The 25,651-nt window shown below is 46.9% G+C and overlaps 1 protein-coding gene and 1 long non-coding RNA gene across 5 annotated transcripts in view; one reads left to right on the forward strand and one right to left on the reverse strand.

The window, feature by feature from the left end:
• Positions 1–25,651, forward strand: part of KHDRBS3 (KH RNA binding domain containing, signal transduction associated 3) — a 191,106-nt gene that overhangs the window by 155,756 nt on the left and 9,699 nt on the right. For all 3 annotated transcript variants that reach the window (XR_006300628.1, XM_043601837.1, XM_043601836.1), the window contains exon 8: positions 24,197–24,255. Coding sequence is in view for 2 of the 3 variants with exons in the window: in XM_043601837.1 (XP_043457772.1) it covers positions 24,197–24,255 (59 nt within the window). In the remaining variant the exon portion in view is untranslated. The remainder of the gene's footprint in view (positions 1–24,196; positions 24,256–25,651) is intronic.
• Positions 15,659–17,349, reverse strand: LOC122495845. 2 transcript variants are annotated; one of them, XR_006300630.1, is made up of 3 exons: positions 17,245–17,349; positions 16,092–16,173; positions 15,659–15,767 (listed from the first exon to the last, which is right to left on the reverse strand). It is a non-coding gene; the product is annotated as an uncharacterized LOC122495845 (long non-coding RNA). The 2 variants fall into 2 exon arrangements; XR_006300629.1 differs by lacking the exon at positions 15,659–15,767 and having other exon boundaries at positions 16,091–16,173.

Below are 25,651 nucleotides of genomic sequence, written 5' to 3' on the forward strand. Positions count from 1 at the left end.
GCGAAATGATGGCGGTATGTGGAAACAAAGTCCACCGGGGAGACGTACTACATCATTTGGATTTCGCGCTGCCATCTGCTTAATAGCGTTGAGAAGGCTGAAACGGTGCTTATGATCAGCCATTCAGAGCCGCGACAGATGCTGCGAGCCCGCGCACAGGCCAGGAGCGTCGCTGCTGAAATGTAGGCTATGTGACAGGGTTTCCAAAAAGTTGGCGTGCTGGTGAGCAAACCCCAGCTTTACACCTTCGCTATAAAATTGCGATCTCCTCGCGGGCTTCCCCTGTGTTTCCTTCCGCCTTGTCCCACACATCCTTAAAATGTATTTTTGTGGATTTGTAGGAGACTTTCCCTAACAGATCCTCTATGATTTAGTTAAATTGTGGCATGATTTAGTCTCAAAGACGGGGGGGTGGGGGGGCTATAACACCCCCATTCAAAGCTAACCAGGATTCGAATCCCGGCTCCGTCCATCGCTTCCCTTGCTGCGTGGTTTGGGCCTGGTCACTTGTTCAGTCTTCTTCTCTCATCCGTCAAACGAAGACAGTATTTGACTCGTAAGATGGTGATTGGCTGGGACGGCAGGCGTGATGTACAGAGCAGAGGTTCGGTAAACTCGCTCACGTGGCACGTACTGGCCGCCACACATTGTGCATTTCGCAGCCTGGTGGCGGTAGGTCCCTGTTACCATCCCATTGTACAGAAATGAGGAAATTGCGGCACGGAGGCCGTGGAACTTCCCTGAGGCTCCTGGAGAGTAAGTGCTAGCTAGAGGTGGCCTGTGAGCACAGACAGTCGGAGCGTTCTTCTGTACTGTCTGCCGTGCACCGGCTGCTGTTAGGAGTGCTCGGTTACCGCATCTAGAAACTTGTACAGACTTTTTCCGAGGAAGACTCCAGTCGGTAAAATCCCAACAAATAATCTGAATAAAATTATGCATGCCGTTTTGATTGCCCATTTGTGAGACGGAAAAGTATTGAAGGCATCATTTAATTTGGATGATTGGAGTCCTAAAATGTTTGGAGGCACAGACGTGAGGTCAGAGCTTGAAGTTACTTGTGAAGAATGATTTATAATAGAGAACGTCAGGGCACTTGAATTTCTCAGAATCTAGTCAAACCTCATTTACCGGACTCACAACTTGAGAGGCTGAAATAATTCAGACATAGTACAGATTGTATTTGCCCTTCTATTTGTCACCACGGAGGGACATGTTCCTTTTGGAAAGTAATTTACAAGTGTTCATCAAGAACCTCAAGTGTCCATAACCTTTGACTCCATATTTGCACAGTAAGTGTCTGAACTTATTTTTCGGTGAGTGTCTGACAGTGGAAGTATGCTTACCAGCACTTTAACGCGAATAAGCAGCTCCTGGCAGAGTTCAGGGAAGGAGATACGACATTTTAGATGTGGGAAAAAACCTATACGTATCACCTTGGCCGAAGTAACACTGATAAAACAGTGCCTTAAGGAAGGCTGAGTCAAGACTTGGTTCATGAGGATGGAGAGCTAGCTCCTGGATATGAGTCACAGCTCTGTATCGGCCAACAGTGCAGCTGAGGCCACCTGACCTAACCTACGCTCAGGTTCCTTGTCCGTAAAACGCGGGTGATGCTAACAGTAACTACCTTATAGGACTCTTCTAGAGTTGACGAGTTTAAGTATACGGAAAGCACTTTGAACAGTTCCTGGCACATTGTAAATGCTATCATCAGCTGTCATCACTGTAATTATCTAAAAATCCTTGGGGCTAAGAGTCTGAGATTCAGAATTTTTGAATTTTGGAAAGACAATATGGTTACGGACCATCTGTTACCCAACTCTGGTGGAGGCTTGTGCTTCTCCAGGAGAGCGGTTACCCCTTGGATTATTTGAAGTTTAAGATCAAGGAAAATGTGATTACAGAGAGATGAAAAGCATGTATGGCAAATTGAAAAGTGAAGAGATTTCTGAAGAGGGACGTGGTGCTCAGCCTTGGCGGTTACCAATATAACAAGATTGTTCGTGCTAGCAACTGACTGTTAAATAGGATGGATTAAAGGATTAGTGGAGGACCATCCCATCCATTAGAAGTCATCACGGTGGCAAGGACTCTCTCGATTTGGCCCCGATTTTGTCTGTAGCCTCATTCAGGTCACCCACCGATACAGTCCAACCTTATGTTGAATTGTTCAGTCTCGGCTTGTGGGTAATTTGCTCGATCACACATTCAGTAGGTGTCAGAGCGTAAGTTATGAGAGTAAATTTAATTCCTTCATGGCTCCTTCAGTTATTTTCCCTACATAGACCTTTTAAGGAATTGTGGTTGTTTGACATATTTGTATAAAAATTAGATGTGATTTCTTTTAGACTTTTCCAGAATGGCACAAACAGGATGATTTGCTTTTCTATACATTTTAGTCCTTGCCACATTGCTTGCATGAGCAGCGGGCTCCTTGAATCAGTGGTTTTCTCATCCGGCACGTGTCCCTGACCCTGTCTTCGTGGCACATCCCCTTCCTTCCCTGTCCTGTTACGCACTAAGCCGACCTTCTGTGTGTTCAAAATGCTCTCCTTGCCCCTCCTCTCCAGTGTGCCTTCTAGACTGTTGAGACTCTGTCTGCTTTTTATACAGAGAGGCCCTCGAGAGACCCTTTGTATTCATCTTTCTGTTCTCAGCACCTGGTGCAGTCTGGTCAGACAAGTGATCTACCTGTGTTTTCAGTTAAACTAATAACATTCAAGAAGTCAGCATCTGTTTTAAAAGTTCCTTTCCTGGAAACACAGTAAGAAGTCTGATAGCATTGAACATCTCCTGTGAAAATGCATGCAGTCCTCCCTCCTCCGGCTGTGTAGGAGCATCCCTGATAACAGTCGTAAATAAAGAAAAAGCAGGTGCCCCGACCAGTCTTCTGTTTATTTTTTTTAAGCTGGGTCTTGGTGTAGCACAGCTATCTGGAAGTTTTTTAGACTCTACAGGTAACTTCGATGGGCCAACGATGCCAACGTTGAGGACTACCCTTCTTGACTAATAAGCATTATGTAATGAGGTATCATTTATACCTTCCTAGTGCCTGGCAGCTAGCTGCTAAGTAAATGTTTGTTTCCCAAAGAAATAAGTTATTGGCATTTCTGTAATGTCTCCCATTCTTTCGTTCAGCAAATGATTGTTGAGTACCTACTGTGTGCCAAGAACTCTCCTAGATGCCTGACAAGTGTCAGTGAACAAAAAGGATAAAGGCTGTGCCCTTATAGAGCTCAAATCTGGTGCTACTCATGTCTAAATATGACAGTCATGCTTAGCTTCACGGAGGAGGTGATCTAAGACTTGAACGAGGTGACAGTTTGCCCCGGGGACATCTGCAGGAGCAGAGGCCTGTGGAAAAGATCCCTGGGGGTCCATCTCATGTATTCTGGCATCTTTAAGGGCCGTGTTCTGCCCTTTGAACTTATAATTTTAAGTTCTTTGGGTAGAAAACTTCAAATTTCCCTTTGGAATAAGATATTTTTGGATGATTTGGGACAAAATGTTTTCACTGTCCAAGAACATGCTGTAATGGCTTCCTATCCTTCTATCTCAGTGTGGTTGAAGGGGCTTGCAGACTTAAATCTCTGAAGTTACAGGAAGAGACTGTTGCCCACACTCACTGACTCCCTGGCCTGTGGAAGCTTTGGTTGGCAGGATAATGGCTCTCAAAAATGCCCACATCCCAATCCTCAGGATCCATGTTTCCTTACGGGGCAGCAGGGACTTTGACTTTGCAGATATGGTCAAGGATCTTGAGGAGGGGAGACTATCCCTCATGATCATAACTGAAAATTCTTTTACCAAAATATATTAGCACATCAAAACTCGGTTACTTTCCACAACCAAGTAGAGTTTATCTCAGCAACGCAAGATTTCTATCATACGTGAAAGTCAATCAGTGTAATTCGCCACATTAACTAAGTAATGGAGAAGAATCATGTGATCGTTTCCACAAATGCGGGAAAGATGTTTGACAGAATTTAACAAACAGAGATGTGGGCAAACTGGAAATGCAGGGCAGTTTTTCCCAAGTTGATAAAAGACATCTGCCAGAACACACACACACACACACACACACACACACACACAGATACACACCCTCAAGCTGACATCAGACTTAACTGAAACAGTCCCTGCTTTCCTGCCAAGGCTAGGGGCACAGCAGCTTTGAGAGCCCCCGCTTGCACTCGTGTTGTGCTGAGAGGCCCGATCTGTGCAGGAAGGTGAGTAAAAAGGAATGATAGGCATACAGACTGAAAAAGAAGAAGTTGACTGACTTTATTCACTGATAACATGATCAGGTGGTTGCAAGTCCTAAGGGACCCACGAAAAGACTATTCAGACGAATCAGTCAGTTTATCAATTGTAACGCAGTCAGTATACAAGTCCTGTGTTTCCATGCACTAGCAATTAACAAGTGGAAGACAGTCCCCCAGAGAGACCATGTAGCATTGAAAAACATAAAATACATAGGACCATTTTCAAACAGCTTTATTGACACATATTTTACATGCTGTACAATTCACCATTGAAATTAAAAAATGTAATTACTTTTAGTAAATTTGCAGAGTTGCGCACCCGTCCCCATAATCCCATCTGAGCACATCTTTCTCATTGCCATCCACTCCCTCCTCCCTGTCACGGTGAATCCCTTTCCTAGCTCCAACCCCAGGCCCCCACCAGCATCATTTTTATCTTTACAGATTTCCCTTTTCTAGGCACGTTAGATAGATAGACTCAAAATGTCTGCTCTTTTACATCAGCATTTTTCACTTGGCATTGTGTTTTTGAGGTTCACCCCCATTATAACATTTATCTGTCGTCTTCTTTTCTTACCGAATGGTGGTCCGTTTATGGGTAGACTCCACTTTGTGTATACATTGCCCAGGTGATTCATACGGGGTTGTTTTCACTTCTTAGCTCTTACGAATGGCACTGCCGTGCACACTGGTGTGCAAGTCTGTGTGAGCTTGTGTTTTCACTTCCCTCGAGTAGATATCTAGGAGCAGAGTTGCTGAGTCCAGTGGTAATTTTATGGTTGACTTTTTAAGAAACTGCCCAACTGCTTTTTGAAAGCAGCTCCACCATTTTAAATTTCCACCAGTGATGTGTGAGGATTCTTAGGGGTAATTTTAGCAAAAAATGTGCAAGACCTCTATACTGACCACGGTTAGTAAAACACTGCTTATAGGAAGTAATGAAGACGAAGCTAAATGGAGACGCGTGCCCCATGCTTTCGTACTGGAGAACTCAATGTTGATGAAGATGTTGGTTCTCCCCGAAATTATCTATAAATTCGGTACAGTCCAGAACCTCTACAGGTAGGTTTGTATATTTGTTTATTTAAATTCAGAGGACCTAGAGTAGCCAAAGCAGTCTTGACGATGAAGAACACGTTTGGAGCACTGACTTCCCGACTTACAAAACCAGAGTAAGGGAGACTCCGTGGTACTGTGCAAGCGTGGGTAACGGGCCAGTGACTGTCCAGAAATGGCCCCACACTTAACTGCTTTCGAGGGCACCAGAGCAATTGGGTGGGTAAAGAATTGTCTTTTCAGTAAGTGTAATGCTGTAACAATTAGGTATTTGAGTAGCAGGGATAGATTTGATTCCCCCCCCCCACCCCTCACTCACTCCGTTTACAAATGGTAATCTGAGATGGTTCATGACTTCAGGGTGAAGTTAAGTTTATAAAACTTATAGGAAAAAATACTGAAAAAATAGAAATGAAGAAAAGATTTAGAAATTTGACTCTATCAAAATTTCAAACATCTCCTAATCAGAGGACGTCATTAAAAAAATAGACAAGCCACTGTCAGGGAAAACATCTTTGCAACACATATATCTGACAGAGGACTTTTATCTGAACTCTATAAAGAAACTGTGAAACTCAATAAGAAAAACATAATCCAGTTTTTATAATAGGCAACAACCTAGACCAGAAGTGTCACAAAAGTATATGTTCAGATGGCCACGAAGACTATGCAGAAGTGCTCAGTCGTTGGTCGTCCAGGAGGTGCAAATGCAAGTTGCAACCTCAGTGGGGCGCCGCTGCACGTGCCCTCCCCCCTGCCCACCCCTTGAGCGGCTAACACGAAAATCACGGACAGCACCAAGCGTGGGCACGGTTACAGGGCAACTGGAACTCATACATGTGTAAAATAGCACAACTATGAGATGTTTGGCCGTTTCTTCAAAAATGTTGAACCATAGGGACATCTGGGTGGCTCAGTTGTACATCAGACTTCGGCTCGGGTCATGATCTTATGGTTGGTCGGGCTCACCGCTGTCAGGGCAGAGTCTCCTTCTGATCCCGTCTCCCTCTCTCTCTGCCCCTTCCCCGCTTGCACGCTCTCTCTCAAAAATAAACATTTTTTTTAAATAAATAAATGAACAATAAAGATGTCGAACATCTATCTACCCTATAAACCAGTAATTCTACTCCTGATAATTTTATCCCAGAGAAATCAGAATGTGTATCTAGAAAAAGCTTTATGTAACAGTGTTCAGAGTAACATTATTTTTGAAGCCGAGCCTGGAAACAGCCCAGACGCCCTTCCACAGAGGAATAAACTGTAATGTCCTCAGTGGAATGTTGTCCAGCAGCGGGAATGGATGAAATCATGGTAGCTGCCGTAGCGTGGGTGAAAACTCTAAGAAAAATTTTGAAAAGTACTTCCTACAAAGCTGTCAGTTCAGTAGCCATCTACTTAACGGCCACTGATGATGGCCATCTTACCAGGCAAACCAGCAGCGGGAGAAGGGAGCAAACGTGCAGTGGTCCCGTGAAGGTTACAACTTGGAGCATGCTGGTAATAACTAGTCCAAGGTGAGGCTGATGCCTACGGCGCCCCCGGGGGGTGCACGGAGTGTCCAGAGAAAGATCGGTGGAGGCCAGGTTGTGGTGGACCTGAATTCCAGGCTCCTGGAGTTTACACGATTTTTCGGGTCTTACAGACCAACATACTCCCCACACCCACCACCACCATGCTGGTCCAGAGTCGTGTCGTCTTGCTTGCTTCTAGAATACCAGGAGCCTACTTTCTGTTCGAATGCCCCACCTCCACTTGCAACAACCTCTTTCCTGTGGTTTCCCCATACTGCAGCAGAATGAGGTTGTTTTTTTTTTCAAATGTACTGTAATTATAGCTTCTCATACTGTTAGACAGTTTTCCTTCATAACTGCAATTTTATCTTGAAGTAATTCTCTGATCAGTGTCTGCCTTCTTTAAGTTTTTTTGCTGCCATACCCCCCAGTGCCTAGCACAGTGCCTAAAACATAGAAAATGCTCAGTAAATACTTATTGACTAAATATGGGAAGGTAGAATTTAACTCCGCATTAGCAATTTTAAAACAGAGTAGACATTCCTATTTTAATTTCCTAATGTTGGATTTGAATTTACATACAATTGCTGTGGGGAGCGTACTTGAAACTATCTCCGTTCTACATATTTGAAAGAGACTGAATAATCTGATATGCACACTGATGCCAGTTACTGTCTGCCAGATTCTTCAGGAATACTGAAAACCGTTTGCTAGTCCAACGTTGTCTCACAGGGATGCTGACGATCCCACAGAAAGTCAAATGAAGTTCCTTCCACTCTCACATACATAATATTTCACATGCATAGATACTGCTGATCACAGTCAGCTTTCTTTAAAAGTAATAGATAATGGCTTTGATTATCCCACTGTCAGATGGATCTACCAGAAATCTTTTCCAGAAGACACCTCTGTGTAGCAGGTGGACGCCCTCGCTGAAAAAACAAACTCAAGACACCGTGAACAACTGCATTAACAAACGGTCCCATGAAATACAGTAAACTGCTCATAAAATGTGGATAGACCATTTTGAATGCAGTGGAAAGAGCCAGAGGAACCAGTACTGAACGATTATGTGCCTTGGCACAAGCCGTACTCGGTCTTGGGGCTTCACAGAGATGCATGGAAATAGGCTGATAAACCCAGCCCTCGTTTTTGTTCCCTGTCCAAAATACCCTTTTTTTATTTTTTAGACGTGTATGTACGTAAACCATTCTTTTGAAATTAATTCTCAGCAACTTTCCCAACCTCCTTGTCACTTGGGAACTCATCCTGACTCTGCCCTCGCAGGACCCCCCCCCCCCCCCCGCCACACTCCAGTCTGTGGTGACAGTTACGTTCCATCACATTCCAACACGCAGTCTTGATGCTTCAGATAGAGAATTCTCTTCCAAACTTCTTGGGATGTCCAGGGGCAACCTGGGTGGCTCAGTTGGTTAAGTGGTCAACTCTTGATTTAGGCCCAATCCATGATTTCACAGTTCATGAGATCGGGCCCCACGTGGGGCTGTGCAGAGCCTGCTTGGGATCTCCTCTCTCTCTCTCTCTCTCTCTCTCTCTCTCTCTCTGAAAATAAATAAATGTTAAAAAAAATTTTTCTTGGGATGTCTAGTGATGATATATGTAATTGATAACAATTTTTAAATCCTCTTTTGCCAGAAAAAATGTTATAAACAACTGATCTTGCATTTCATCATAAGAGATCTTAGTTCTAAACATTAATGTTTCTGACAAATTAATTCATCGTTGCAGTTAACAGCTATAGGACAGATACTGAAGCTTGAGTCAAGAGACCAAACTTTGGATCCCCAGCTGTCACGTGTTGTGTAGATGCGAGCAAGCCAACAGGAAGCTTATGAAACCTTATAGTTAATGAATAAAGTGAATGGACAAAACAGGGCTCACCTTCTGGAAAGTTAAATGAGGCTACGAAATTGCGGAGTACTCTGCAAATAGAAGGAAACTATTGTTTTTTTGTTGTCGTTACATGTGTGTCACTGAGGGTGAGCTCCCAACTCTCTTGCCAAGGAGCAAAAGGTTGTGTAACACCAAACTAAGAACTCTTGAGAAAAATACTTCTCGCTTAGAAAGAACCTCTGTTTCGATAACAGTAATGACAACTGTCCTTAAGAGCTTGAGGTGTGTGTGTACCACATTGTCTTATATAAGCCTCACAACATCTCAGGAAAGACTGAGTTTCAAAACCCTTCTCCAGGGGAGAAAATCGGATCAACTTCGCCTGAGTTGACACAGTAAATGCTGGAGCCTGGCTCCGGATGCTAGGCTTTTGCTTGTCCACCTCCAGAGCCTAGGTCTCAACTATTAATTACATGCTGCCTTCCAGAATGATTACAATAAGATGAGGAGCCTGCTTAAAGATGAAACTATGAGGGTCTAAAGAAAGTAACGTTAGCACAGCCTCAGCGTCAGTGGTGTTGCCGTGAAACACGCGGAGCGTCATTGTGACTTGTTTGCGTGCACGACTCAGGTGTGTTGGAGGGAGAAGAAAGGCCCCGTGTGAACTGAAGACACTCTGTAAACAAATTCTTTTCTTTTTCTTCTTTCCTTTTTCTTGGAATCTAATAAAAATTCATCTTTTTTTTTTTAATTATGGAGAACCATCTGCAACCTTTTAAGCAGCTTTTGATAGGAAGAAGAAAAGAAAACAGTTTTCTGTTCAAATAAGAAAGCATAGTTGGATATGTCTGCATCAGAAAACTAAAGAGATGCTCAACATCCCTTATTTCAGAACGCAGTGCTCTATCTTTTAGGACGGGGATGAGATCTGGATTACCCATAAATTCAAACAAATGAGAGGTTTATTTTCTTTCATGTAAGAATACCAGCAGCTGCAGACTTTGAGCACAAGTCTTCGTAGTTACTAAGAAACCAGGCCTCTTCCTTCCTTTTTTTCCCCCCCGCCCTGTCTCCTGAGGCTCCTCCCCGTCTCCAGATGGCTGTTGTGGTTCCAGCCATCCTGGCAGGGTTCAGGCAGAAAGGAGGAGGAAGAGGAGAACGCTGCACCTCCTGGCTGGGTCAGCCTTCTGTTAGCATACTTCCCAGAAGCTTCACCGCAGGAGTTACTGCTTCTGTGTCACCTGCAGAAGTGGCTGAGAAAGGGAGTTGCGGGGATTGATCCCTTGTCACTGGCACCTCTCCCCTCGGGCTCACGAGGAGTCTTAAAGGAGGGGCGCCTGGGTGGCTCAGTTCATGATCTCCTGGTTCGTGGGATTGAGCCCTGCATCAGGGTCTGTGCTGACAGGGTAGAGCCTGCCTGGATTTCTCCCTGTCTTCCTCTCTCTGTCCCCCCTGCTCTCTCTCTCAAAATAAATAGACATTTAAAGAAATAAATAAAGATGAAGTGTGTGTGGAGGGCGTGTGGAGTACCTAGAACAGTATATGGCTCACAGTCGGCATTTGGTAAGTGTGGTCTGTTATTACTGTTACGTTAAAGCTTTGCACGTCTGGCTGCCCAAAACCAGCATCGGGCAGTAGCGGTTGAAATAGGTCCTCCTTCGGTCAGGCTTGCCAGGAACTTCCAGGCCACGGGCTCCCTCATTGCCCCCCCTGCCTTCCTGAGTCGTCTTGCCCAGAAGGTGGTACTCCCCAGCCCTGTGGAGAACAGAGCAAAAGAAAAAAGGATTCTGAGCGGCTCCCGAGAGATTAAGGTTAAATATAAGACAAGTATCTTCTGACAGGCCTGTTCGAGCGCCTTACTGTGGCAAGTCATTCAGGCTTCGTTTCTGGAAGTCTTTGGAAGTGGAGAGAGAACCCTTTCTCTCGGATGATTAAGACAATTTAGCCTGAAGGCAGGGGATGGGCCACGTGACCTCTCAAGGTGGCTTTCTTCCCTCCGACTCGGCAGAGTACCTGCACGTTCCTTTACTTTATGGTGAGGGCAAATTTAGAAGTACCCCACAGCAGAGAGTGGGGGGCGGAGGGGAAATCAGCCTTAAACGACAAGCTCTGTGTGCATCTGATTCTGTGGCCAACCTACGTTAGCGGTTAAAATCTTTGCGTCTGACAAAGTAATTGTTACATCTGAAATAAGACTTTGCAAGCGTACTTACAACAGTAGGGTTAAGAATCAGGTCACGTTTACTGGTCACTGACGAAGGGGCAGGCCGGTGTTTTGTGCGCGTGAACTCGTGTCGGGATTACTCATCCATTCCCGCCCTCCCCTCGCAGACCCAGCCGCTGTCCCTTCCCCTTCCCGAGAAGCCGCAAGCCAGACGGCTCGGTGACTCCTTCGTTCAGTGTCTTTATTGAGCACCTCTTAGTTCTGAGACGCTCCTAGAAGCCGAAACACAAAGAGTAAGCCGCCTGCCTGAGGTTGCACTGCTTCCGAAAGCAAGGACAGGATTCAAAATCCGGTGAACCTTTTTATCCAGAACCTGCGCTCCCTCCACGTGTGCCGAGTCCCTAAGTGATCTCGTGAGCTCAGGGTTTTCAGTACCTTTTATGTGGCCATGACCAGATTTATGTGCCCGGTGCGGCTCTGTCTCCTGATCTGTAGATATCCCTTCCCAGAGGCCTGTCAGACCCGGCGTGCCCGGGGCTCCCCTCCCGATGGCACCTGCCCCAACTCTCAGTGGCAGTGCTGGTCTTCCCTAACCCCGGGGAAACTGCCGGTAACTTTCCCTCTCCCTCGAGATCTAAAACAGAAACCGAAGGCTTCCCGTGGCCTGTCTGGCTCTGTGCGATCCGCCAGAGCCTCCTCCCTGACCGTTGCTCCCCCCACACTGCCCTGCCAGCCCCCAGATGTGCCAAGAGTGAGCCCACATCCCTCACGTGACCGTCCGCCTGCCTGGGACGTGTTCCCGCGGGTGGTGCCTGCGCCTGCTTCATGGCCTCACAGGACACCCTGGTAGCGGGGGTTCTCTGGGTAGGCTGTGAAATACCAGCTTGATTCCAGGCCTTTCCGCCTTCCTGCTCTTGTGATTCTCGCCGTGTTGATACACGAACTGTGTACGGCCTGTCCCTCCCACTATAATACAAGCTTTACGAAGGTCGTGAATCCGTTTTGTTTCTTTAAACCTTGACTCCACGACCGAATGAACGAACGCAGGCCCGAAATGCTTGGCTCACGGCAGTTGGTTCGGCAAATAGCTTCGCGTGGCGGAGCCGCGACCCCCCCTGAACCCCTGAAGCCAGAAGCCGCCCGGCCCTCCCGCGGCGCCCCGCGCTTGTGCCCTCGCGGCGGCCAGGCCTCGCTTCGCACGAGGGAGGCTGGAACGGCGACAGGGTCTGCGCTAAGTGACTGGGTTAGGTGCATGTATCCTTCGTAGGGGACCCGTAGAAATGTAAGCTATTAGTGACGTCACAGCGCAGCTCAGACCGCGGTAGCCTCCCTTCGACAAAACCAGATGACTGACGTATACTTAAAGGTAACCAGTTCGCTATCAATTTATTCGTAAAGAAGAAAAAGTTCTGTTTTCTCATCTGTCATTTTAAAATCCTCTTTTGTCTCTGAAAACAATAGGAGACAAACTTTTCAGGTACAGTTCCTAAAATGTTTATGGTTTTGACTCATTTTTAAAATAGGATTCTACTGTAAATTGAAATTTCTGTTAACTCTTCATCATTTGAATAGAGACCACGAATAATTCCCCACAGGTTTTTAAACCCCTTTTTCCACTTACTCTTTTTACGAAATCATATTTCTGAGCTTACGAAACATGGCAAAATTATTTTATTTTATTTCTTATTCTCAAGTTAGTTAGCCTGCAGTGTAGTCTTGGCTTCGGGAGTAGAACCCAGTGATTCATCACTTACGCGGAACATCCAGTGCTCATCCCAACGAGTGTCCTCCTCAATGCCCGTCACCCATTTAGCCCATCCCCCGGCCCCCCTCCCCTGCAGCAACCCTCACTTTGGTCTCTGTTTCTAAGAGTTTCTTACGGTTTGCCTCCCTCTGTGTTTTTATTTTATTTTTCCTTCCCTTCCCCTATGTTCCCCTGTTAAGTTTCTCAAATTCCACATATGAGTGAAGTCATAGGATATTTTTCTTCCTCTGACTAATTTCACTTAGCATAACACCTTCCAGTTAATGGCAAGATTTCATTTTTCATCACCGGGTAGTATTCCATCGTACGTATACACCGCCTCTTAAATAAATCTGCCTTTGTTTTCCCTCCCCTGTCAGCCTTGCGATGGGTCCTCTCCTGAGCAATGGAACGTCTAACATCAGGTTAACAATATCAACTCCGAAAGGTCTGGAATTCCAAAAATCAGACCTTAAATTTTCGTGCTAAAAGAATTACTGGAACTTGCTCTCAGAGAAATAGGTGCCCTGGTTAAACCGTAAATTATATCTGGCCATTTAAGCTGAGCATTTAAATAGTCGAGTTATTGGCAAATGGATATAATGTTTCTAATTCCTAAAGAGAACTCTTTATTTCAAACCTTTTTACTTCTATTCTCTTGCATTCTGGGCACTAGAAAGTGACATGTACCGTGAGGAAATTGAAACTGTCCCCACGTTAGATCTGTGCCTGATGGATCTGGGGAGGTCTACGCATCTGCCCTGCTTATACGAAATTTAAGTTTCCCCTGACTCTTTTCCCGATCTTGCCAGAAACGGCGGTTTTTGATCCTGGTACGTGTGAGACCTGGGGCCGGGCGGCTGTGACACGGAGCTCTGTCCACAGGCTAGTTCTGTGAGCGAGCCCTTCTTCCTCCCCCATCACCGGGTGGACGGAGAGACATTGTCCCAGATCAAAGAATCATTCTTCAGGCCAGTGTGTAGGAGTCACTGTGCTCTCACACACTTCCTGCAGGCAGGTGACCTGTGCCCGGGCTTAAAGCCTTCGGTCTCAGAACTCCTCTGTCCTTTATCGTAAGGGCCACGAAGCCGTCTGGTGTGTATGGCTTGTATCTGTCAACATTTATCGCATGTGAAATTAAAAACAGAAACTTTAAAAATAGTTATTAATCATGAAATACATGACAGTAGCCAACTCATTGCATGTTAACATAAAAAAAAACCTGTTTTTATGGAAAATCACTACTTTCCAAAACAAAAACAGTATTGTTTTATATTTTTGCAAATCTCTTTAATGTCCAGCTTCATGGGAGCTAGCTAGAGTCTTCTCTCTGCCTCTGTGTTCAGTCTGATGGGACATGTTGTTTGGGTTGAAGTAGTTGGAACCACAAATACGCAGTGGGAAAAGAAAAGAATTTTGACAGCCTTGCACCTAACTGTGGGTGTTCTTTGATGACTCCACCGAAACTTGGCAAGTGGTAGTTTCTTAAAGGTTAGCTGCAGCGTGGATTCTGAAACCGCATCAGTAAACTTGTCATACTCTGTCTCATTGAAACGCCTTGGTCCGTCTTCCATTTGGTGCGTTTGGAAACATCGGACCTGGGTCATCCGAAAAACACTGGTTCGCTGGGACGTGCGTGTTCTCACGGTCCTGTGACGCATTTCCCTGGGCAGTATGAAAGAGCCGTATCTGTTGCCACCACCACCGGTCTCAACAGAGAGGTTTGTAGAAGCACTGCCTTATTATCCGTTTAGAGTGGTCAGTACTAACTTTCCAAAATTGCAGCGCATACCTGAAAGCTTGAATTGTGTCATCGGTAACAAATACTGTCAGTTTTTCCTGAAGAGACAGGCTCACTTCGTTCATCTCTGAGAACGTGTCTGCCACATACGTGCGTCGGAGTAACCATAGTCTGTCTGCACTTGATTCTTTCAAGTGGAAAGCTGTGCCGTGAGAAAGCCCGAGGTCACCCCCACGCCCCAGCCAGCCACCGACCTCCCGTAAGCACCCTTCTGTTTCATCATGCAGAATAATAGTCGAGACCTATTAAAATTAGTAATCTGTACTGCTTCATCAAGGACATGTTTAAACAAACATACTTTAAAAAAAAAATGTTTTTTATGTTTATGTATTTATCTTGAGAGAGAGCCCCAGCAGGGGAGAGGCAGAGAGAAGGAGAGAGACAGAATCCCAAGCAGACTCCGCGCCACCAGCGCAGAGCCCGATGTGGGGCTCAGACCCGTGATTGATGGCAGGGGCTCTTAGGAATGCCCAGGCCACACTTGGAACACCACCGCTCTAGGCCGGTTTGCACACGCAGGATGCATATACTAGGGCTCTGGGAGAGCGCGGGGCGAGAGCCGCCCCCAGCGGCAAGCGTAGGAAGCTAGTTATCGAGGGCCCTTTAACCCTCGTGCAGCCCTTTGGTCCACTGAATTGTCCTCACGCCGTCAGCTCCCTGAGGGCAGAAGTGTGTTCCCTGCGTGCGCATCACACGTGGGGTGCTGTGAAGCCAGGGGTGGCCTACGAAGAGGGGCTGGCCCTGGCCTCCCTCCCACATCAAAGCTGCCTCGTCCGGATTTGCGATCCTCAGGGGAAGAGGGACAAAGGATTAACAGCCTTGCGTTTAGATCTGAACACGCTTTGCAAAACCCGGAAGACAGGAATGAAGTGCCCTTACCCCCATCTCTCCCGTCTTGGAGGAAGCTAGCTCCGTTTGGGGAGCAGCCCCCAGGAGGGGCGGTCGTGACCAAGGGGGAGGCCCGGATGTAGCAAACCAGTGGGCCGACGACCAGACCTTGGCTGCCGTTCTGCCACCCGACCGGTGCAGCCCAGTGCGGAGACTTATTTATTCGGCACCTTCCTGAGGAAATGTTCTGAAATCTTACTAAAGAACTATTAGAGAAGTAAGGCTCTTACCGAAAGCAGATTGGAAATTTTTTAGCCAATTACCCTGAAGGAATTTCAAGTCTTTCAGTTATCTGTGATATTGGGAAAACAAGAGTAGTCCCACAGTTTCATTTTAAATGTTACTTTTCACTTACTCTGCTTTATCTGTAAAAATTCTTAATGGTTGCGGATTACAAGCTCCCAAGTAGAGCGAAAACACTAGCCCAGGCCAGCCGGTCCGGAGCTGCTGTCTGGACCACGTGTGCTCAGTCCGGTAGTTTTTCCTGCCAGATGATAAGCATTTCGTAAACGTTTGCTAAAATTTTAATTTTTGTCAAAAGGATTATAGATAAAATTTTATCTTAAAAGAACAGGCCAACATAATCCAGAAAAACATCAGCCCTTTCATGTTAAATTCAAACAACACAGAACTTACTAATTAAACTTTGGAAGAGATTCACTGAAGATGATTCTGGGATGAATTCCAGGTTCACCTCCCACCCCAGAAAATTGCCACAACCTGCTGCAACACAACGTCCGTATTATAGACTCTTGCGTGAGTCATGGACGGTCTTCGGTCCTCGTGTTCATATCAGTCTTCCTCTTACCTGTCTGATCTGGGAGGGCTCAGCACTGTAGGGAGCAGTTGAGTTAGACATGGCTCCCATCCTTTGACCTCATTTTTCTCACCTGTAAAATTAAATAATATGTCTGCTTCAGACAGGGCCTTGAGGATTAAGGGATAATCTATAATGCATTATAAACCAAAAAGGATTTAAAACGAGACAGGAAGATTGAATCAAGAGGATGGGCTAAGAACACATACCTGCTCCACCATCGCCCCCCCCCCCGCCCCGCCCCCGTTCAGAATCCCTTGAAGTGACAGAAACAAGTTTTGAAAGATTGTGGAAGGGAAAGCAGATGAAACGAGAGCCTTGAGGAAACCAAATGAAACACCCCCTCCCACCTCCCCTCTCCCCCCCCGCCCCCCCCCCCCCCCCGCCATGGAAGAGAAGGGTGCTATAATGGTGGGGAGGTTTAGGAAGATGTAAAACCATGTCAGTGGCTGTAAACAGGGGCACCAAGGGAATTGATCGAAGACTGCATTTGGAACCGCCAGGCTGGTCTGGCCCTGCTTTCTAACCAGGGATGCTCAGCAGTGCACTCGTGGTGTTCATTCCCAGGTTACAGCGGGAGCCATGCAAAGCCAGACCTCAGACGGGACCACCCTTTAGGGCAACCAGGAGGCCCAGGGACGGGAAACAAATCACTTGCGTATCCCATCCAATAGCGTACTCTGTCCTTTTTCCGCAACCACCAGAAGAAAGCTATTTTGAACGAGAGGTAGTGTCCGCAGACGGGCAAACTGAGAATCTCAAATCAGAAAATGAACACCTATCTATCCAGCATATACTAAGCATTTAAAAAACAGACTCAACAAACTGACAAAGCCACACTTTGACAGAACAGAGCCCAAAGAATAGAAGATGGTTGTAAAGTAAGTAATTAAATCTTCATATGGAGACGAATACTGGGAATCCACAAAGGCCAAACCAGTTAGGGAGGCAGGAATTTAAAAATCAAGTATCAGCAAAGGATAAAGAGCAAGCAAGTATGGGAGAAAAAGGGAGACGGGAGGTGGGACCCGGAACTTCAAAACTGGGGTCACCGGAGTGGGAGAGCTAGAAGGATGAAGGGGCAAAGAGGATTTTGTAAAAGAGAAAATTCAGAAGTTGAAGAAAGACACAAGTTATTACTTACGTGGGAGGGCATGTTAGGTGCCAGGAGAGACGTGAGTGTGACATGAGATGAGGGAGAGAAGCAGTGTCGTGATTTAAGAGACTGTCACCACTTTCCTGTTGGAAGGATCTCCTCCGCACTCCGAGCAACAGCTCGAGTAGGATAAACATCCGCTGTGGCATCAGACAGACCTGACTTAGGGCTTTGGTCCTCGCTTGTTCTTGTTCATCCTTGGATAGTTGAGTTAACTTCTCAGACCTTCAGTTTTATTGTATATAAAGGAGATACAATAATATCCACATCGTCGGTTTGTCATGAGGTTAAGTACAAAAGAATATACATATGCGCACACGCATACATGCACACACACACGTGCACATTGTCGGTGCCCTGTGTATACCGGGTGAACTAGTAAACTCCCCGTTTTTGAGAGTTCGTGAACCGCTTTGTAGTCTGACCCCCACTCACCTGTTGCTTCTTTCCTCCTCATTCAGTCCCTCAGCCAGTCACGTGTTACCTTCGTACCTTCCTCTCACCCCCCCAACAAACTGAGACTCTGACCCCAAGGTATCTTGGACACGCTTCTGTGCTCATGCACACTTACACCCTACTCTGTGGAAATACATGCTCATCTTTGTTAGTTTCTTGAGAGCAGAGATCACACCTTACTTATTTCTGGATCTCCATTTTTCAGAATAGTGTCTTTCACATAGGAAGTGCTCAAAAGTATACAGCCACACTTGGGCTTAGTGTTGCCTTTTGATTTTATTTGTCAAGTTTATTTAACAGCCAGAAAATATTAAGTGCCTTTGAATCGTTCCGTCTTGCACCTTGAGAAGTGGGGTAAGAGGAGTGACCTCTTGTTCATCTTTATCCACTAATAACACTTGGTCTTTCTTGTATTGTCTTGGCCATAATTTTTCAACGATTTGCTTACAATTCAGTCAGCGCAATTAACAAACTTTACTGAGTTCCTGCCTTGTACTAGGTGTTGTTCTCAGGGAGCTTGAGGTATGTATGTCATTGAATAAACCAGCCCCAAGTCCCTCTCTTGTAGAGCTCACAGTCCCATTCTACCAAAAGGACATAGACAGTAAAAATAATAAGTAAGTATATAGTATGTTAGAAAGTGGCAAATGCTGTAGAAAAAAGTAGAGCAGAGTGATACGGATGAGGGTTGCCAGACAGGGAGATTGCAATCGTGATCTGAACGGACCGTGTTGAGATAGTGTCATTTGAGCAGAGACTTGAGAAAGGTGAAGTTAGCCATGCAGATGTCCAGAGGTAAGAGCATTCTAGGCAAAGGGAATAGCCACGAAAAGAATGACTCCACAAACTTTTTTTGACCTGAGCAAACAAGAAACTCTGCTGTCAGCTGAAATCTAGGAAGCTTGGCTGGAGCAGATTTAGGGATAAGATCAGAGGTCCAGTGGAGTCTGGGCCTTGGTTAAATTTGAGATGTCTGTTAGACATTGAAGTTGAGGTGTCGAGTAGGCAGTTAACACTTGAATGTAAACTTTAAGAGAGGTGCTTAGATCGGGGCTAGTTTTTGCTATTTAGGATGAATACAAAGCAAGAGACTGGACAAAATCACAAGGGAGTTTAGGTCAATAAAGAAGACGAGGACCAAGGTCTGAAGTCTGGAACTCTCCAGCTTTAAGAGGTCTGAGGAAAAGGAGGAACCAACAGGTCATCTGGTGAGGTCTAGCCAGTGACACAGGAAGGAAACCAGGAAATGCAGCAGCCTGAAAACCAAGGAAAGAAAGGATGTCAAGGAAGAGGTCCCTTGTAACAGATGGTGAGCAGTCATTTAAGCACAAGGACTGAGAATTGAGTATTGACTTCAGCCACTTGCGGTTGGGTGGTTCCCTTGATGAAAGGTTTAAGGGGTGTCGGGGGGGGGGGAGGATGGTTTCAATGGATGTGAAAGGATGATGTACTGGAGGGACGGGGTGAAGCAGGAAAGAGGACGTCATAGAGTGGGACCAGGACACTGAGCGAGGTGGGGAAGGTTTCTGTTATTGGTAATGGCAAGTCTAGGGCGTGACTCCTTTAATGGCTAAAAGAGCCTAGAGCAAGATGGGTGGACAAGAGTCGTCCAGGGCATCGAGAGACCAGCTTGTTGGAAGGCTCTTCTGTCCATGTGCTGAAATCCCCACGACTTAGGACAGTGATGCTATTGGGAGATTCCGAGTTGGGTGTGGGTATGGAGGAATGGAGTGCGATGGTACTGGGAGAGGGAAGATGCTCCCCCTTCCTCTGGGCCCAACGGTACATGAGCTGTGGGAGATAAAAACTGGAGAAGGCTGCCCGGAAACAACCCAGGAAATAACTGTCAGCGGAGGAGAATCAAGTTTCCAGTGAGGAAGGAGTGTTCCAAGAGGAGGCTGAGACTATATAGGCAGCTTTGCCAGTGGTGGGCTGTGAATTCCAGGGGGCCCTGGGGGAAGAATTTCAGAGTGGAGTCGGTGCTGAGGGTGGACAGCAGCAGGCGGGCAGGACTTTAGGAGTCCTGGGGATAAGAGCATCCTAGTGGTCGAGAGCTTCCCGAGCTGACATAAAAACCAGCAAGAGACCTGATGAAGTTGGGTTCAGAGACTTTAAAGTAGAAATTGGTGGAGAGTCTTGAAGAGGTTAAAAGGACAGGGGACAGATCAATGTCAGGATTGCCTTCTTGATCCCACAGAGACAGGGTGATCTGGGGACAGAGGTTCTGTCCTCCTCTTGGACCCCTGTCCGTGGAGAATAGAAGGTCTCAGGAGTGGTAGACTTGGTCCCAGTACTACAGTTTGCTTCTTGACCCCCGTGTTCTCTCCCAGTGTGTGTGTTGGCAGGGGGTTGGGGGGGGGGGCGTTCTAGACGCTGGTTGGTAAAACCAAGAACCTCTGGGAAAGCGAGGAATTCTGCTGCATACCTACACTTCCCTCTACCACTGAGACGGGGTAGAAGAGCGGGGAATAAAGGGCCTGGGCAGACGTGGCCATAGGACCAGCAAGGGAAGCCCACTCTTGACCTGTTCAGGGAGCAGCTTCCCTGGATCCCTTTTGATGGGAGTTGATGCGTATTTGGCCTACTGTATTTTCTCACCTACTATTAACGTTATTGTATGTGTAAATGAAGAGATTTTTAGTGTCTTTTCCCTTTTGCCTTATGTTGGGTTTTTAGTTCATCCTTGGGAATTAGGACACATCTCTGGCTAATAGACATTTGAGGTGCACGAGATAAAGCACTGGCAGAGCAATTCGGTGGAGCTGACAGGTGTAAGAGTGGGGCTCAGCTGCTCCCAGCTTCCTGGCTTGACGACAGTCTTGTAATAAATAATCAGAAACTGGGCAAAATGATAGCAAATGTCAGTTTCAAGTTTTCATCTGTCAAAACTGAGATTGTCTTATCACCAAACCATTGCTGGACCAAATTATGCTACCTCTTATCCTCCTGTTCATGGGAAACATTCTTCAGCCCCATTTTTTTTTTTTTTTTTTTTTATGCTGAATGGTGTTAGGGCACTTCACAGACAAATTTCCAGTCTGCACTGATGTTCATTACTGCTCAGTCCATTTGATAAAGACTTGGTTTGGTCAAAAAGCTCTTGCTCGACTCCTATGTTGATTAGCTTCAGTGCCTGTCACCGGCAGCATCGCATTAAACAGTGGGGGCCTGTCTCAGGAAAGGAAATTCTTGCAGTCCTATGAAGACGTAATTCACTTTGTGCGACCGATAAAATTCTCACGAACATCAGGGTTTTATTTGTCTAAGGAGCCATTCTGCTGTAACTTCTGACCTTTGGAAAGAGGACCGAGGTTCATTTAATTTAGTGCTGTTTTCCACGAAACATTAGCCAATTTTTTTTTTTCCCCCAACAAAATGAGAAGTTATTTTGACTACTTTGTGGCCGACTGCAGTGCATGAGCCATCAAGAATGTCACAGCTGCCCGGGGTCCGCACAGGACCTACACCAGGCCCGTGGCTTGATGGACGGGGGTGCTGAGACAGTGAGCAGGATGCCCCCCCACCCCGGGAGCCCGGCAGGTGGAGGCCCAGGTTCACACACAGATGTTTGACCCATCGTTGACACTGACATTTCAACAGGGCGTTCCTTTCTGAATTTCTGTCCTCAAGATGAAAAAGAGCATTCTGCTTAAGCAATTCTCCTATTTAAAGCTGTAAAACCTTAAGAGGGAGGCAAGCAATATTGTTTCTTTCATTCTTGTTTCTGCTGGATTTTTTTTTCTAATGTGAATGTTTCTTTGATGTTTTTTTAGCCAGTCCCTCTTGTTTCCCTCTCGCCATAGATCTGTGTGCTGCCCTGAAGGAAAATTGCAACTGTTGAAAGGGAGGGAGGGAATTTGAGACCAGACAGACAAGTAAAGCAGTTGTAATTCATCACGATCACACAAAAGGCAGTGAGTTTCACGTGGACCCTGACTTACATTTCCGGGTGCGAGGAGGGGTCATGGAAACCCCAGACGGGCAAGTGAGACGTTCGGGGAGGGAGCGGGGCAGGTCTGGGTAAACCGCACAGCCCGCCCCCCACCCCTGGCATAGGTCTTCAGCACGGGGTGACGTTGGCACCTGAGCTTCGAGTGTAGGTGCTGTCCCTTCTGAGCTGTGTGACCTGGTGGCTCGGCGTCACTGTGCCTCAGCTGCTTCATGTTCAAGGATGGCGACTCTGTGGAGGTTCAGTGAGATCATGTCTGCAGAGAGGCGGTCAGGGCAGCCCGGGTCTCACTCATCAGAGGCCCTTCCTCCCACGCTCCCTTCCTTTCTCCCATGCCCTCGCGGAGTGCCAGTTCTCCATCTGAAGACGTTTTTTTAAAACTCTGTAGCCGCACGCAATTCCTCAGAAAAATTACACATTGCCACTTGGTATATAATAGGTCAGCTGTAAGAGCGACTGCCCTGTTCCTGGGCAATGCTTGAAAAAACCATGGGGCTTAACACAGAACATTCCAGAGAGCGTACGTTCCATCTCCATGCCAGCAGGCTCCCGTCATCACCAGTATGGGACACTGTTTAATTGGCTAGTGAGGATGTGAGTAAGCCAGGAGAACAAGATCTGACCTATATTTTGCACATGGAGGAGGCATTTTATACGGAGGAATATTCTAGCCTCGGCATTTGGTCAGTGCTTCTTGACCCTGATGGAAGTACTGGTAGACTCAAATTCTGAGGCCTGTTTCTTGCATCCGTGCCTCGTGTGTGCCGTTCCCCCGCCTGCAAGGCCCTTGCCGCCATCTCCTCTCTGTTCCTCTCCCTACCCCTTGGCTTCCGCCCTCGGGTGCTCAGAGCTGCTTGAGCATTAACGTTGTCCAGGTAGCCACCACAACGCAGCCAATGGTGGGGGCGCACCTCCTCCGTGGACTCCGTCGTCCGTGTAGAGTGGGGCTGTGCTGGGGGGCGGGGGTGGGGGAAAAGCAAGGACAGGGCTGCTCTGGGGAGCCACGCTGACTCTGGGAGATTGGGAAAGTTCCCCAAGGAAGTAACATTGTGGCTAAAGACTGAGTAGCAGGTAGCTTGGAAGGAGAGGAAAGAAGAACATTTCTAGCAGAAGGCGGAGCAGAGGTGAAGGCCCTTGCCCACGCACTTGAGGCAAAAAGGGACGCCCCCTCCCCCCCCCCCCCCCCCCCCCCCGTGCTTACCCCTTCCTCCTAGGATCTCCGTGCTGTGCTGCGGCCGTCGGAGCCGATGAGTCTCTGGTAGTGCTCACCTGACAGTGAAGCGTGGGGAGGAGAGCCAGGTGTGGGTTTGACCAACGAGCGTGTCACCTGTCTGTGCTCTGTGAGACTTGAGGCCGGCGCCCTGGCTTTCAGATCTGCAGCATCCTTAGCTATAAAATGGGTATGACACTCACACTCACCTCGGGGGCTGCCGTGAGGACTCCACGGGATCTCGGCAGCTGGCATTCGGCAACACTCACAGCGTGGAGTTTATTATTCATCTTGCAACTTCTTAAGGTGTTAAGCAGCTGAGCTGATCATTTTCCATTTTGATTAGAACTTCTTACTTGATTGCATGGGGTTGGAATAATGAGAATGTTTATTTCCATGACAATCCAGGATAACAAATTCAGGACGATTGTTTCCCTACAAAATTAAGTAGAGTGGCAAAGCGGACAGCCTGAGAGGGTGAGTGGGAGCTCCCCCTTGGATCCTCAAAATAGCGTCATAAAGTGCTTATATCTGCCGTGGGTTAGTAATCTAGATTTTTCCATAGGTCTGTTCCTATAAAAAATTACGCCTGATTGAAATATGTTGTGTACGTGTAGCCTCCTTTGCATCGTCTGCAGCAGAATGGCCCTGGTGACGGGCTCCCTCCGACCCCCCGCTTTCTCAAGGACGCTGTACGTGAGAACGCAGACGCGCCTGTGCTTTGAAAAGATGCTCGGCCTCATCCTCACACGCGTGGTGAGGCTGCCGTCACCGGACGGCAGGGAGCCCTCCTGCTCTCCTGTCACGACACGGTCATCGTGCCGGCCTCCTGACCGGTAGCCACTTCCTGACAGTGACGGCATAGTCCTGGGGAAACGAAACCTGGAGTCTCAGGCCTTGTTGTAAAGCCCACAGGTCACACAGCATCGGGCTTTCTGGGAGGTTGGAGCTAGAGAGGAAGGAAGGTCCTTGCCTTCTGGTGGACAGAACCCGTGGTTTTCCTCCCTCTGCACCCGCGAGGCGCCTGGCACGGGGCAGCTGCACTTGTCCACGACCCGCCCGCGGTCTCTGCAGACTCTTCCTCCAGGACGGTCTTGGTATCCGTCACGCGCAAGAGGCGCTCACTCCGCGCTCACTCCGTGCTCACTGGCCACTTGCTGTGGCTCAAGTGTCAAACACAGTCATGAGGCATTAAAGTTGGAAACCTTTGGTAACTGTTTTAGAATACTTCGCTGAATGTGATTCAGACTCATAGCCAAGTCATTTTCTCCTGCGTTTTCATCTTTGTTTACGTTTTTATTTCTTGCGTGTTTTGTTCATTGCAGTGGTGCTGATTACTATGATTACGGACATGGACTCAGTGAAGAGACGTACGACTCCTACGGTGAGTACCTGGCCAGAGTGAACCGGAAGCAGAGCGGGGGATGGTCCCAGAAACACCTTCAAGATCTTAACGGAGGAGAACGTACCTCGTAAAGACGTTTTGACCGAAACAGCAGCTTCCTCTCCGTTCGTCTGTACATATCTAGCTATTTTCAGAAGCTCCTTTAAGATTTAAATTTAATATTTAAAGAGGACCAAATACTCATAGAAAATTGCATAGATTCACATCCTCAACTTAGATTTTCTGTTTGGGTTGATTGCCATGTGCTGATTTTCTCAATTACGGAATCGTTTGCCAAACTGCAGACACTTGAAAGCGTGGCGCTTTTTGAAGTGTCTTCGCTTCTTGACAGTAAAGGAAAATGAAGTCATTGAGTCTGCAGCTCTAAAACGACTCTCCCACCCCCATCTTCATATTTTAATTCCTCTCCGATTGCAAATGCTCTGAAAACATCACTGTGGGAGTCCTTCCATAAAGGTTACCAAAGCACTGAGCCAGGGACAGGACGTCAGGCCCTCTCTCCAGCTTGCAGGGAGACAGCTAAACCCGTCTGAATTCAGTGGGAGCTGGTAGAGATGCAGGAGAATCCGCGTCCGAAGTCTCAGTGTGCAGAAGGAGGACAGGTTTAATTAAAAGAATTGGCGGCAGCAACATAATGATAGTAAGAAGCTCCTTTGCCGGAGGGCAAAGAGATCAGAGAACAGGAAGCTTCAATCAGTTGCAAAGCTCTGATAAAATGCCTGGTACCCAGCGCAAGTGAATCAGGATTCTGGTTAATGGATGTTCTGACATTTCTCTGAACATAACTGAAAAACCATTTTCCGGTGTTCCTTTTGAAGTGCATTTTGTTATATCACCTGCCCCCAAGCTGTGATGACCTCACCTTGGATTTTTTTTTTTTTTTTTTTTTTTTTTTTTTTTGTTATTTGTAACAAACACTTAAGAGAAATCCCTTGGTTTGCTGGATGCTGTCCGCTTAAATTGATGCAAGTTAGCTTGAGGGAGTGACGTTGATTGCATGTTTGTATCAAAAGAAGAGGTCATTTTAAGTGTTTTTCCTTCACAGCCTTTTTAAATTGGTCTCAGTGGACACATGGCTTTTCACTTGCTGTCCGTTGCCGCAGAGACGTTAACCATTTGCTGGCAGAGACTTGTGACGACTGGGTGACAGTGCTGGGGTGGAACAGGTGTTTAGTTTCAGGAGGTCTAGATCACGGATGCCTCTTGTTACTCCAGACCCGTGTCTGGGATGGAGATACTGGTATGATGCCTGACAACGAACATTCCGTCACTAGGTGTATTTCGTATCCAGGAAGAATTGTCGGGGCGTTCGCATTCCACCCAACACAACTGTCCTTCACTGAACTCTCCGTGGAAGGGCCCCGGAGACATGGTG

The sequence above is a fragment of the Prionailurus bengalensis genome, chromosome F2 (assembly GCF_016509475.1).
Source record: "Prionailurus bengalensis isolate Pbe53 chromosome F2, Fcat_Pben_1.1_paternal_pri, whole genome shotgun sequence".
NCBI classification, from domain to species: domain Eukaryota; kingdom Metazoa; phylum Chordata; class Mammalia; order Carnivora; family Felidae; genus Prionailurus; species Prionailurus bengalensis.